Here is a 14,017-nt window from a genome sequence, read left to right as displayed (position 1 = left end):
ACCATACTCTAGTGTGCATGAGACTGGCATGCTGGGCACAGTCTATCTATACAGGACACCATACTCTAGTGTGCATGAGACTGGCATGCTGGGCACAGTCTGTCTATACGGGACACCATACTCTAGTGTGCATGAGACTGGCATGCTGGGCACAGTCTGTCTATACAGGACACCATACTCTAGTGTGCATGAGACTGGCATGCTGGGCACAGGCTGTCTATACAGGACACCATACTCTGGTGTGCATGAGACTGGCATGCTGGGCACAGTCTATCTATACAGGACACCATACTCTAGTGTGCATGAGACTGGCATGCTGGGCACAGTCTGTCTATACAGGACACCATACTCTAGTGTGCATGAGACTGGCATGCTGGGCACGGGCTGTCTATACAGGACACCATACTCTGGTGTGCATGAGACTGGCATGCTGGGCACGGTCTATCTATACAGGACACCATACTCTAGTGTGCATGAGACTGGCATGCTGGGCACAGTCTGTCTATACGGGACACCATACTCTAGTGTGCATGAGACTGGCATGCTGGGCACAGTCTGTCTATACAGGACATAATACTCTAGTGTGCATGAGACTGGCATGCTGGGCACAGTCTGTCTATACGGGACACCATACTCTGGTGTGCATGAGACTGGCATGCTGGGCACAGTCTATCTATACAGGACACCATACTCTAGTGTGCATGAGACTGGCATGCTGGGCACAGTCTGTCTATATGGGACACCATACTCTACTGTGCATGAGACTGGCATGCTGGGCACAGTCTGTCTATACAGGACACCATACTCTAGTGTGCATGAGACTGGCATGCTGGGCACAGGCTGTCTATACAGGACACCATACTCTGGTGTGCATGAGACTGGCATGCTGGGCACAGTCTATCTATACAGGACACCATACTCTAGTGTGCATGAGACTGGCATGCTGGGCACAGTCTGTCTATACAGGACACCATACTCTAGTGTGCATAAGACTGGCATGCTGGGCACGGGCTATCTATACAGGACACCATACTCTAGTGTGCATGAGACTGGCATGCTGGGCACAGGCTATCTATACAGGACACCATACTCTAGTGTGCATGAGACTGGCATGCTGGGCACAGTCTGTCTATACAGGACACCATACTCTAGTGTGCATGAGACTGGCATGCTGGGCATGGGCTATCTATACAGGACACCATACTCTAGTGTGCATGAGACTGGCATGCTGGGCACAGTCTGTCTATACAGGACACCATACTCTAGTGTGCATGAGACTGGCATGCTGGGCACAGTGTTGACCTTTTGTCTATGTCTATGTCATACCAATGCAGGTCGACCTTTGGTCTGTCAACCAATAGTGACTGTCAAAGTCGACCCGCAACCGCATTCTGCATAGAATTTTCAATGGAAACAGCCTGAAATTGTAAATTTTCCTTTACCCAAAGGCTACTCCTGAGCCTAAATTTATCCCCTCAAACATAAAAATTGCATTTATTGCTTCGAAATTTTAAAATAGTCTTAACTGCTGGCATATGTACGCTAACGGGCACCCTAATGCAGCTACTCATGTAAAGTTATTCATGTCATCTCCTATAAATGTCTGTGAGACAAGCAGTGGTAGTAATCTGCAAGTTACCAAATGCCAGCTTTGGGATTGACAGCATACATACGAGACCTTGTGCTTCCCATAACATGCTGAATGAGACAGACCCATCCATTGGCGGGGTACTTACCTAGTACTGGTACCAGGGCGGAGCACAGGAAAATCACAACAGCCTCCATGTGCCCTGTAGATATAGATGGGAGGTTAGTGACAACAAATTATAACCTTATACATTATTCAGCCTAGAACATTTGGCGGTACTTATGTAGTATCTGGGCTGCCGATTTCTAAATCGGGTCGGATCGGGAGATCGCATCGCATCGCATGCGACCATGCGATTCGATGCGATGCGATGCGATGACCCGATTTTTCCATAGGAATCAATGTTAAAATGGACTGAGTCCATTTTAACATGGAATTCAATGGGAAAAATGGGTCCTTTTCATACCCCTACTATCCAAGTGGGCATGGAGTTGGATATAAACCTGTGGCGAGCGTAGCGAGCCACCGAGCCCGAAGCGTGGCGAGCGAAGCGAGCCCCGCGAGGGGACGAATACCGTCCCCTCGCGGGGCTCGCTTCGCTCGCCACGCTTCGGGCTCGGTGGCTCGCTACGCTCGCCACAGGTTTATATCCAACTCCATGCCCACTTGGATAGTAGGGGTATGAAAAGGACCCATTTTTCCCATTGAATTCCATGTTAAAATGGACTCAGTCCATTTTAACATTGATTCCTATGGAAAAATCGGGTCATCGCATCCGATATCGCATCCGATATCGGATGCGATGCGATATCGCATCGCATCGCATCTGATTGTATGCCTTAACTTAAGGCATACAATCAAAAAATCGGCAGCCCAGATACTACATAAGTACCCATTTGGCTTTACATACTGTATACCCCATGTCTAATAACTGGGTACCGTATACAGATGTGGAGCAAAAAGTACATTTCACCATATACTGTAGCACATATAGGAAACGGTGGCACAGATAAAAGAACAAACAATATAGATTATGATGTACATATAAATTGTACCACAAAACTGATACAAATAAACCTTTAACTGTATGAGTGCCATGCCGTGATTTCAATAGTGAATGTGATGTAATAGCCCCGTCTGTCCTTTTACCGTAACAATAATTTTCCTGTTTTCAACATCCATTTGACAGACATTTTTGTGTGGCAGAGAATTTACCTCACGTTCTGCATAAAATTGTCCCCTACAAAGTCGTCGTCCCCCCCTCCCCCCACCGCCATATCCCCTGCAGCATGAGAAATCACTTGATGGTCTTGGGCTTGCAAATACAAGTCAGCGGACACTGGCTTCTGGGACCAGGACAAGGCGGATGGTTGACGTTGACTGCATCACAGTCACATTTGAATAGGAACACCCAGAGTTTGTATGGGGACGCCCATGAAACACTGGCCATTCCCGCCACTACACCGCCCCCCCCCCCCCCCCCCACCGCAGCGAGCGCCACACCGACTGTGCAGCAGGTTGGCAAATGCGCCCGCACAGAAGCGCTGCACATGCGCATATGACAATATGCGCATGCGCAGTGCTTCAACATCGACCACCTGTGCGGACACCAGACGGACCAATCAAATTAGAATAAGGGCCGTAGTGCCAACCAATCAGCTCCTAGCTGTGATTTTACAGGATGTGTTTGAAAACTGCCAGGAACTGAATGGTTGGTACTTTGGGTGGGATGTACTTACAGGAAAATGCTGCGGTAGCGTTACGCTATAGAAGCCTAGGCCCACTGTTTAATCAAAGTAAGCAATTTTAAACTACTGCAATGTCATTTAAAATACTGGGATACTGATTTATATCCAGTGTAATTTAATTCATATTGTTGCACATGCAATAGGATAAATCCGTCTATGAGACCACGTATTACTAGCATAGTTGCCTACCCTCCTGCAGGAGACTCCCTGAAATAGCAGCAATCTCCCTCTCTCCCTCATTAGTCTAGCAATCTCCCTCATTTCACCTATCCCACATTACACTGTTACATTTTTTTGGGGAAAAAGGAATGAGAGACAGATATATTTACATTAAATCATCAGCGCAGTTTCCCAGCACTTTACCAAGTATAGTAGCTCTTACTAACTGCTTTGGGGATCATCTACATTTGGATAGAAGTCACTCCTCTGAGATGTAGCAACACACACCAACGCTTCTAGGTGCCATGTTCACAATCTCTTTTCACAATGTGGTGTTACAAAGATCCATGGGTGTATTTACAAAGGTAAATGAACCGGGCGCTTGTTGTGAGCTGTTTTTCTGAAAATGTAAAGCAGCTGCCTGGGTGTGGTAGATAGTATACCACAGGTATAATATAGCTGAAAACAAGGAAATAGGCAGCGCTGTATACAGTTAACACATGGGATTGCCTGTATTATAAATGTATATTAGATATTTATTAATAATAAAAATCAAGATTGTAAAACATGAATAAAAATTACACATGAACAATTAAAAATTGTATATTACACATGAACCCTCCCCTGGCCTCTGCTATGCTTGATCCCTATCAGGGAAAAAACAGTTCTGGCAACAAAAGTGGCAATTTGGGCTGATTGGGGCAAATTGAGAGATGTACAGTCAGTTTGAGAGTAAGGGGTCTCACCACTCGTGGTTAGGGATTTTTTTAGGGAATTTTTTTTGTAACACATAAGCTAATTACTGGGATTGCCTAAATTAATTATGGGGAGGTACCTCGTTAGTAAGGGTATATAAACCCCTCATGGCCTAACTATAGCATCACCTTGAAAAAGCTGATTTAACAGCGAAACGTGTCGGTAGGCCACTGCACCCCCCCTTAGTTAGCACCCAAAGGACTCAGGACTCTGCTCCCCTTCTTTTCATCTGGCGAACTCATCTGGCTATTCCAAAAAGACCATCCATTTGGACACTAATCCATCTGAGTACCACTCAAGAGAGAAACAAACAAGGACACCACCAGGGAAGCTCCACAAGGCTCTTGATATTCCTCCAGCGGTTGCTCCTACAAATAAAGGAAAACATCTCCGCAGAAATAGTGAGGACAACGGACCCAAGCCCGGAAAAAATCCCTAACCACGAGTGGTGAGACCCCATACTCTCAAACTGACTGTACATCTCTCAATTTTCCCCAATCAGCCCAAATTGCCACTTTTTTTTGCCAGAACTGTTTTTTCCCCTGATAGGGATCAAGCATAGCAGAGGCCAGGGGGGGTTCATGTGTAATTTACAATTTTTAATTGTTCATGTGTAATTTTTATTCATGTTTTACAATCTTTATTTTTATTATTAATAAACATCTAATATTTATAATACAGGCAATCCCATGTGTTAACTGTATACAGCGCTGCCTATTTCCTTGTTTTCAGCTATCTTTTAACTGGGACTGGTAACTATACCTGTTTGCCTCATTCTCGAAGAGACACTCAGAATATAAGCCTCATAAGCCTCAATAGAGACATTACAATATTGCCTCATTCAATTGCCTCAAAGGATTTTAGTGTATGTTATATGTTGTATGTCTTGTCTGTCTAATTTTATGCATTGTCATGATAATGAAATTGTTTATTTTTTATGATTATGAAATTGCTTTATATATTTTTTGTTAATAAAATATGCAAATATTGCATAGTGCACTAAGAAGTGTCGTAGAATCATTGTAGTTGGAGTGCAGCTGCGCTTTCTAGGTGTCAATTATCTATTGTCACCAATCTCTCTTTTTATGTTCTGTATATACTAACAGGAGGTACACAATTCCTCCGAAAAGAGAGCTGCAATTGCACTCCAAAAATAAATATATAAGATATAAATCGATACACTATAGTACCACTAGTCATAATCCAGCGCTACTGTGTGATTTATAGTCACAATCTGTCGCTCTTTCACAGTCTCTCCATATATGGAACTAGACATGCCCTTTGGGTGGAGAATGACATGCCTCCTCAATGGGGCGCTGTGCAAAATTCTATTACCAACTATAATCTCCCTGAAACTAGTTTTTAAAAGTAGGCAAGTATGATGACTAGTGATGGTCACCTTGGAAGATCTAAAGGTTACTGGTATTGGAAGAGATCCAAGCAGAATCCTTTCCTAGACTGACTGGAAAATGCACGATAAACAGTATAGAGCATCATACTCTGAGTATTCCCCTATCACAGATGGATGCCTGCAAGCATTGCCTGCCTGTGTCACTGCTGCATCCTGCAGATGACTTGTACCAGGATGAGGTGCAGGGAGGAGGTGGTATACTTCTGTCTTCTTCCTGACTCAGGACATCACAAGCATGCGGCAGTACCGGCAGAGGAGACAGGGGCACAGATGCAGTACTGTGCAAGGATTTACTTAACAGGTCAGTAATACATACCAATACACATATATCATCATCTATCTATCTATCTATCTATCTATCTATCTCTGTCAAATTAAGTCCTTTCTCTTCTCCATTCTACAACCCTCCCTCTTGAAGACCATTTCCCCTGCCTCCTAGTCTATAATCACCCAATAATTATCTTCTGCCTACATTTAACCTTCACTCTATAATGTTGTGTCCTCTGCATGTGTCTGAACATCGCTCTCTCCCTATATACAGTATACAGTGCATGTGAATTTTTTTTAAATTTAGGGTCTATGCACCCCCCCCCTCCTCCCCAAGGGACATTTGTGATTCGATGAGTTGATTACTACAGCATCTTATGTATAGACATAACCTTCCGTTGCATATGTTCTATGTAAGCACACATAGGTTTATCATGTAGAATACTTACATGGTAAATATACTGAGAAACTGATAGAGAACAAATAATTACTGATATATTAGCCTACAAATATGCGCTGTCATTTTAACAAATGTTACTTCTATTAATTGCACATTGTTTACATCATGCATTCATTACATAATAAAGACACCTTCAATTTTTATATATAGCTTATAGCAGTGGTTCTCAAACTCAGTCCTCAGGACCCCCTGACAGGTGCACTCGTTACTGACTGACACATTTTAAAAGATCCACAGGGGGAGCTAATTATTTCACTTGTGGTTCTGGGCGGGATGTACTAAAGGGAAAATGCAGTAAAACGGGGTCCTATATACCGTTACCCGTCCGCCCCGTCTTCGCCGGGCAGGGTATCGCCACCTCTGGGTGGTGATACCCTATAGAAGCCTATGGGCTTCTATCGCTGCCTGCTGCCCACGCGACCCCCCGTCCCGTCCTCCATCAATCTCCTCCTCCCCCAGCAGGTGTCACAGCCGGGAGGAGGGGGGGAGGAGGAGACGCCGAGGACACTCACAGCCGCCGGGATGTGACGGAGACCCCCGCACACCACATTACAGGTATCGCGGGGGTCTCCGTCACCGCACCCCGATGCTAGCTATATGCGGTAGCATCGCGGCCGCTGAGCGGCGATGTATATTAATACATCCCGCCCGAAGTGAATAGACCTGCAGCACATGCACTGTGTGGGGTCCTGACCGAGTTTGAGAACCTGTGGCTTTTAGAAATATGTGAAGTACTTTTATTTTTATTTATTTAAGGTTCTTTCCTCCTGAGATAAGCGAATGCCCATGTAATCTCAGAGGGTCATTATTTCCCTATGATACCCCTAAGAGATGGTGCTAAGTTCCCATGCCACATTCCAGTGTCACCTAACAATGATGTATTCAGTGTATAATTATTTGTGCTTCACAGGCGGCTATTAAACGCTTATTGTGCCTAGAATTTCATTGACTTGCTGTAGTTGCTTGGCACTGAGGGCTGTCACTGAGCTTACTGTCTGCTGGCATTCATAGAGTAGTGCGTGTGCCTGGTTTATGTGTAATCCAGCAATCATACATGATGCAAACAAAAGGGATCTTCAATCAGGCATGGGATAATCATTGTAATAATTGAATATGAATAAGGAAAGTCAGTACTTGTGTATTATCACGGCTCCCACGATTTCCATCTTATGGGATCGTATACAATTTAAAATTGTATACCATTGTATATGGCATACAATGGTATATGATGAGATGAGATGAGATTTTAAATTGTATAAGCACACTAATGGGTGCTTTCAAGGTCAATTGGCCCCCCTATAAGATTTTTAATTGTATAAGCACCCTAATGGGTGCTTACAATGTTAAATGCACCCCCACGCCACCCCCACTATCAACGCTAACCCGAAGCGTGGCGAGCGCAGCGAGCCCGCGAGGGGCGGAGGTACGCGTCCTCCGACCTTTTCATACCCACACTATCCACGTCGGCGTGGAGTTGACTTTATATAGTGTGGCGAGCGCAGCGAGCCACCGAGCCCGAAGCGTGGCGATCGCAGCGTAAAACTTTACATGTATTACGTGTCCGCTCGCCACGCTTCGGGCTCGGTGGCTCGCTGCGCTCGCCACACTATATAAAATCAACTCCACGCCGACATGGATAGTGGGGGTATGAAAAGGTCGGAGGACGCGTACCGCCGCCCCTCGCGGGCTCGCTGCGCTCGCCACGCTTCGGGTTGGCGTTGATAGTGGGGGTGGCGTGGGGGTGCATTTAACATTGTAAGCACCCATTAGGGTGCTTATACAATTAAAAATCTTATAGGGGGGCCAATTGACCTTGAAAGGACCCATTAGTGTGATTATACAATTTAAAATCTCATCTCATCTCATCTCATCGTATGCCATATACAATGGTATACAATTTTAAATTGTATAAAGGTGCCCACACACGCACCGATCCCGGCGGTGCGATGCTATACGATGGGGTGCGCGCTCCCGCGGCACCCCATCATACAGTACAAAAAGTATGTGCTGCACATACTTTTTGTACTAGCTTTTTCTAGCATAGCATTGCATGCACATCGTATGCACAAGGCATACGATGCGATGCTATGTGTGCTAGTTAAGCCCACAACGCACGCCGGGATCGGTGCGTCTGTGGGCACCTTAAGATCGGGTCCCATCGCAGCACATCTCATCTCATTGCATACCATCTTAAGCCTTATGGTATGCAATGAGATGGGATGAGATGGGAGCCGTGCTAGTACACAAGTACCGGAAAGTCTTCACAGCGTATGTGTATATGAGTCACTTCGGAGTATTTATCATGGAAAGGGTCCGTTACTGTATATCAACTAACACACAGACAATGTTTCAGGTACAGATTAACTTTAGGGGGGTATTCAATCCCCCGCCACTACTCCCGACTGGGAAAATAGCGGCGGGGCCCTATTTGATGCTGTATTTCCCAGCAGCATTGAACAGGGATCTCGGCAGAACGGACCCGCTTTAGAAGCAGTCGGACCCGTTCTGCCGAGAAAGGCCGTGGATTGTCGAGCTCCCGGCCATAGCTTGCTGATCCACGGGCGTATCTCGCGGCCACGCCCCCTTTCCGGGCGTTCGGCAGGCGGGCCATTGAATCCCGCCTGCCGATTCTTAGTGGAGCCGGCTGAGAACGGAACAAGGTCACAGCTGTCGGGCCAGTCCGACAGTCGTGACCCAGGATTGAATGTCCCCCCCAATCACAGTTATACCTGTTGTTTACAATCAAAAAAGTTTTATCTTGTTTTATCATAGCCAAGAACCAACTAGTACGCAGAACAATAAATCGGCTCCCCCTTCTCTAGCTGGGTAAACACCGGGCGAAATATATTTAGCCCCGCCCCATCATTGGAGATCGGCATATCCCGTTATTTAAACGGCGCGGGCAGGGAACAGCTGGGAACAAGGGGGGGGGGGGGGTCGGGGGTCCCCCAGAAACCGGGAGGGTTGCCCACCTTTCCGGCAGGCCGGGAGGGGGACCAGTTTTTCGGGGGGTAGGCAACCATTGTGTGCATATCCTCCAGTGTATAAAGTCAATATCGATAACAATGTGCGCGGCCGCGGGTCGTTAACGACCACCCCTATGTCATCTGAACATGCATCTCAAGCTAACAATATTGTATGCACTATAGAGAACGAGGGGTTTGTACCTGCGCACTGAATCTATCTTTTTGATAATCTTTAACTAGCAGCTGCACCTAAACGGGTGACTAATCCCGTTTAAGAAATGGGCAAGATATGAGAATAATTTTGTGGTGCTGCGCTCCGTTAATGAAAATTCTACAGTCTGTTTTAAAATGAATAAATTGTTGTTCTTTATTTGTAATTAATAGAAAATGTGTATGCGGCAATAGACCTTTTCAATACAAACGCCTGACTTGAAAGACAGAAATATTGTATTCCTTCAAGGTTCTTACAATTGCTCGTGGTGAATAAATACAAGAAAAAAATAAATGAAAAAAATCAATCAAAAAAATGAAAATGAAAAAAAAATGCAGAAAAAATCAACACAAGTGTGTCGTCAGTTATCTGTCCAATAAATTGGACGGTGTGTACACAGTTGTCACAATATTTTGCAATAATTGCAGTAAATTCAGGGTTCCTTGGTAAGAAAAAAAGGTGTGTTTGTACTTAGTCTGTGCTTTAGAACAATGTCAAGCGGCGTCCCGCTATTTGTATTCCTCCTGTCACTGAGTTACCGGTTAATGCTGGTACCTGTAGATTGGCGTTCGTGTTCGGTCGCGGTTTTTCTCGTTTGGGAGGTGGCTTGGGATCGCAGGGTCCTGGACTTGGGTGCTGCGCCCGTCTACTACGTGGCACCGGCAGGTCCGTGCGTAACACGGCTGACCGGGCTGCAGTGAGGCAGACGCTGCTCCCTGTCTGGAGATGGAGCGGCTCACCGTTTCTGGAAGGAGATCCTTCACGGTGACCGTTCGGTCTCCTTTACAAGACCCTGTATGACCTGCCTGGCTCACCCTCCTTCCGATACTCACCACTGCCGGTACACTTGGTATCCTTCAGTTTCGCTCAGGTCTCCGCTGCGTGGCGGTGTGTGCACCCACCGGCCGCTTCGACGTGGGATCCTTCCAGATGCTGCTAGCTTGGTTGCTAACAGGTATAGATGTGGTAGTAGTGTATATCCTCCAACGCGTTTCGGCTTCTGCCTTCTTCTAGGGAGATTGAGTGTGGAGTCAGTGGTGTTCTTTAAATGTCCCTCCATTTCTCTTTTCATGTCCCTGGTTGGTTCAAATTTCTGGGTCTCTAATTGGTCTGGGTCCTGGAATGGTCCCTGATTGGTCTATGCTCTGCACATGTCTTTTGTTTACTTTCTGTCTTAAATGTCCCTCCATTTCTCTCATCATGTCCCTGGTTGGTTCAAATTTCTGGGTCTCTAATTGGTCTGGGTCCTGGAATGGTCCCTGATTGGTCTATGCTCTGCACATGTCTTTTGTTTACTTTCTGTCTTGATTCTACAGCAGCTACAAATAATGTGGATGTTTTGATACACTTATACAATGTTTCCTATCTGTTGCGGGTTCTGCTCCAGGGTTGAGTGCGTGGTAAACTATTTAGTTTAGTTTGATTATTTATTGCGTTTATCAAAGAAATATTTGTTAGGACAGTAGTTTCTATATTTAATGGTTACATGGCATTACGCTGTCCTGTGGTTATTTGTCTGGGTATGGTTGGTATTGGGCAAGTGGTTGCTAGGGTATTGATTTTTTGGACGGGTGTTTATTTGTCCTTTTTATTTTGTTTAATTGTTTATCTTGTGGTCTGGGTGTGATAATAAAAGTGGTTTTTAACAGCTCTCTATTCCTATTTCTTCCCAACTATGGCTTTCACTTCGTTATCTAAGTTTAGTCCCCGAGGTTTTAGTGTTTTTAATTCGTACATGTATCTGAGTTCAAGTTTGTTTATTTTCTGTGTAAAGTCTCCTCCCCTCCAGTTGCTTTTGACCTCTTCTATTCCGATAAATTTGAGTGTGCTTGGGTCGCCATTGTGGTGGTCAAGGAAATGTTTTGACAGGTTATGTTCCTCGTTTTTTTTATTGATGTTTCGGATGTGTTCATTAATTCTTATTTTCAGGGGTCTTTGTGTCCTTCCTAAATATTGTTTATTGCATCCACATTCTAGCAGGTAGATCACTCCTTTACTGTTACAGGTGATTCTGTTTTTTATTTTATAAGTTTCTTGGGTTGATGTGGATTTAAATGTTTTTGTTGGTTGGGTGGTCTTTTGTTTCTGATTTTTGCAGCCTATGCATGTTCCACAATAATAGAAGCCTGTGTTTGGTTCACTTTTATTGATGGTTGACTGGATTTGTTGCTTTGGTGGGATGTGGTTCTTTATCAATTTTTGTTTAATGTCAAGGGCTTTTCTGTATATTATTCTGGGTTTTTCTGGGAGGATGTCTGCAAGTGTTTCATCTTGTAATAATAGCGGCCAGTGTTTTTTTAGGATATATTGCAATTGTTTTGATTCCTTCGAGTATTGGGTGATGAATAGTACCTCTTCACTTATTTTGTTGTTTTTATTTTTGTATCTCAGGAGGTCCTTTCTCTCTATTCTCTCTACTTCTTTGCATGCAGTTTCTAGCTCAGTGGGTTTGTAGTCCTTTTCTATGAATTGTGATATCATGTCAGTGCTTTGTTTTATGTAGTCTGTGTTTTTAGAGCAATTACGTTTTAATCTGATAAACTGGCTTTTTGGGATGGATTTTAGCCAGTTGGGATGATGCCAACTGGTAGATAGTATAAAACTATTGACATCAACTGATTTTTTGTATGTGTTTGTATGAATTGTGCCCTCTTCAATGAAGATCCTGAGATCCAGGAATTCTACTTCTTGTTTACTGTATTTGTTTGTAAATATCAGGTTATTGTTGTTTTTGTTCAGGTATTCTAGGAAGTTTTGTAATGATTTCTCGTCCCCTCTCCATATAAATAGTATGTTGTCTATGTAGCGTTTCCAGAGCACGAGATTTGACCCTGGGCCCCCCTCTGTCCATATGTACTTGTCTTCCCACCAACTCATGAACAGGTTAGCGTACCCAGGGGCAAATCTCGTGCCCATCGCGGTCCCTGTTGTCTGAATATAGTACTGTTCCTCAAACCATACATAGTTGTGCTTTAGAATGAATGTGATACTGTCTATGATGAATTTGGTTTGCTCGGGTAAGATGTTGGAGTCTTTGTCTAGGTGATATTTTATACTGTCTGTGCCTTGTTTGTGATCTATTATGCTGTAAAGTGAGGTGACATCAGATGTGACTAACCAGAAATCATCTTCCCATGTTTGGTTTTGAAGGTGGTTGAGTATGTGTGTTGTGTCCCGTATGTATGATTGTTGTTGTTGTACATATGGTTGCAGGAATGTGTCAATGTAATGTGAAAGATTTGATGTTAGAGAATTAATTCCGGATATGATCGGTCTGCCAGGTGGTTTGGTGGGGTTTTTGTGGACCTTGGGTAAGTAATAAAATACTGGTATGACTGGGTTCTGGATCTGAATGAATTTGTGCTCTTGTGGGTTTATGATGCCTATCTCGCTCCCTGTTCTCAGATGTTGTTCTAGTTCTATTTTGAATTTGGATGTGGGGTCATGTTTGAGTTTCATGTATGTTTTGTCATCGTTTAGGATCCGATGTGCTTCCTCTAGGTAGTCTTGTCTATTTAGGATGACTATCCCCCCGCCTTTGTCTGCTGGCTTTACGCTTAATTGTTTATTGTTCTGTAGATCTCTCAATGCCCTCTCTTCCTTGTTTGTAATGTTGCTATTTGATTTCTTATGTGTGATGCCTTCAATATCATGTTCCACCATTTTTATGAAGGCATCTATCTGTGGTCCCTTCAGGTGACTGGGATAAAAATGGGATGCTGGTTTTAATTCCGTATGTTTATATTTAGACAGTTCGTTATCATTTCTGACTGCTGCTGGTATTATGTTGTTGAAGTATTTTTTAAGTGTGAGTTTTCTAGCAAAGTTGTGTAGGTCTAAGTACGTTTGGAATTTGTCAATTTTGTTGGTGGGGGCGAATTTTAAGCCTTTGTCTAAAATTTTCAGGTGGTCATTAGTTAATTCTTGATTGCTTAGATTGAATACCCCTTTTCCTATCTCGCTATTTTCTTGATTTTTCTCATTGTCTTTCTTGGTCTCTCCTCCCCTGCACCCTCTTCTTGTCTTTTTATATTGGTTTTTGTTTTCTTTTTTGTTGCTGTGGGTTTTGATTTTTCTGTTTTTAGTTTGGTGAGTCTGGTGTGTCGTATGTCTAAAAAAAGAGTGGTTGGTTCTGGGGTGGCACATGTTGCTGTATCTCCTGCCTCAGGTGTGGTGTTTTGTGTGTTTTGATTAATGATCACACTGTTATCCCCTAAGAGGCTGTTTTCCCACCCTTTCCTTAGTGACAGTCTGGCTATGTTGTCGTAGTTCAATTCCTCTTCTGAGGTGTCTTCTTCAATTTCATGGACAGAAAAAGAAGTGTCATATATAGTTGAGTTCAAACTTTCTTGTGTGGTGTTGCTCACTGTGTCGGTAATAATTGGTTTTGTGTGTATTTTCGTCATATACTGTTGATATGTTAAATTAAGTCGTTTGTATACCGGACTGCG

At 44.0% G+C, this 14,017-nt stretch overlaps 1 protein-coding gene and 1 long non-coding RNA gene across 4 annotated transcripts in view; one reads left to right on the top strand and one right to left on the bottom strand.

Annotated features, from left to right (window-relative positions):
- The window catches only part of FXYD6 (FXYD domain containing ion transport regulator 6), an 84,066-nt gene that overhangs the window by 29,235 nt on the left and 40,814 nt on the right, over positions 1 to 14,017 (bottom strand). For both annotated transcript variants that reach the window (XM_083163140.1, XM_083163139.1), the window contains exon 2: positions 1,737 to 1,790. In XM_083163140.1, coding sequence (XP_083019266.1) covers positions 1,737 to 1,785 — 49 coding nt within the window. In that variant the 5' untranslated portion in view covers positions 1,786 to 1,790. The remainder of the gene's footprint in view (positions 1 to 1,736; positions 1,791 to 14,017) is intronic.
- Positions 1 to 14,017, top strand: part of LOC146042872 (uncharacterized) — a 165,133-nt gene that overhangs the window by 114,971 nt on the left and 36,145 nt on the right. The window contains exon 1 of one of the 2 annotated variants that reach the window (XR_014464045.1): positions 5,727 to 5,963. The exons of the other annotated variant lie outside the window; for it this stretch is intronic. This is a non-coding gene — a long non-coding RNA (uncharacterized LOC146042872). Of the gene's footprint in view, positions 1 to 5,726; positions 5,964 to 14,017 lie in introns of those variants that run through there. 2 annotated transcript variants of the gene reach the window in all.

Source organism: Crinia signifera, chromosome 19 (assembly GCF_055691185.1).
Source record: "Crinia signifera chromosome 19, ASM5569118v1, whole genome shotgun sequence".
NCBI classification, from domain to species: Eukaryota; Metazoa; Chordata; class Amphibia; order Anura; family Myobatrachidae; genus Crinia; species Crinia signifera.
This window is presented reverse-complemented; position numbering and strand designations above follow the sequence as displayed.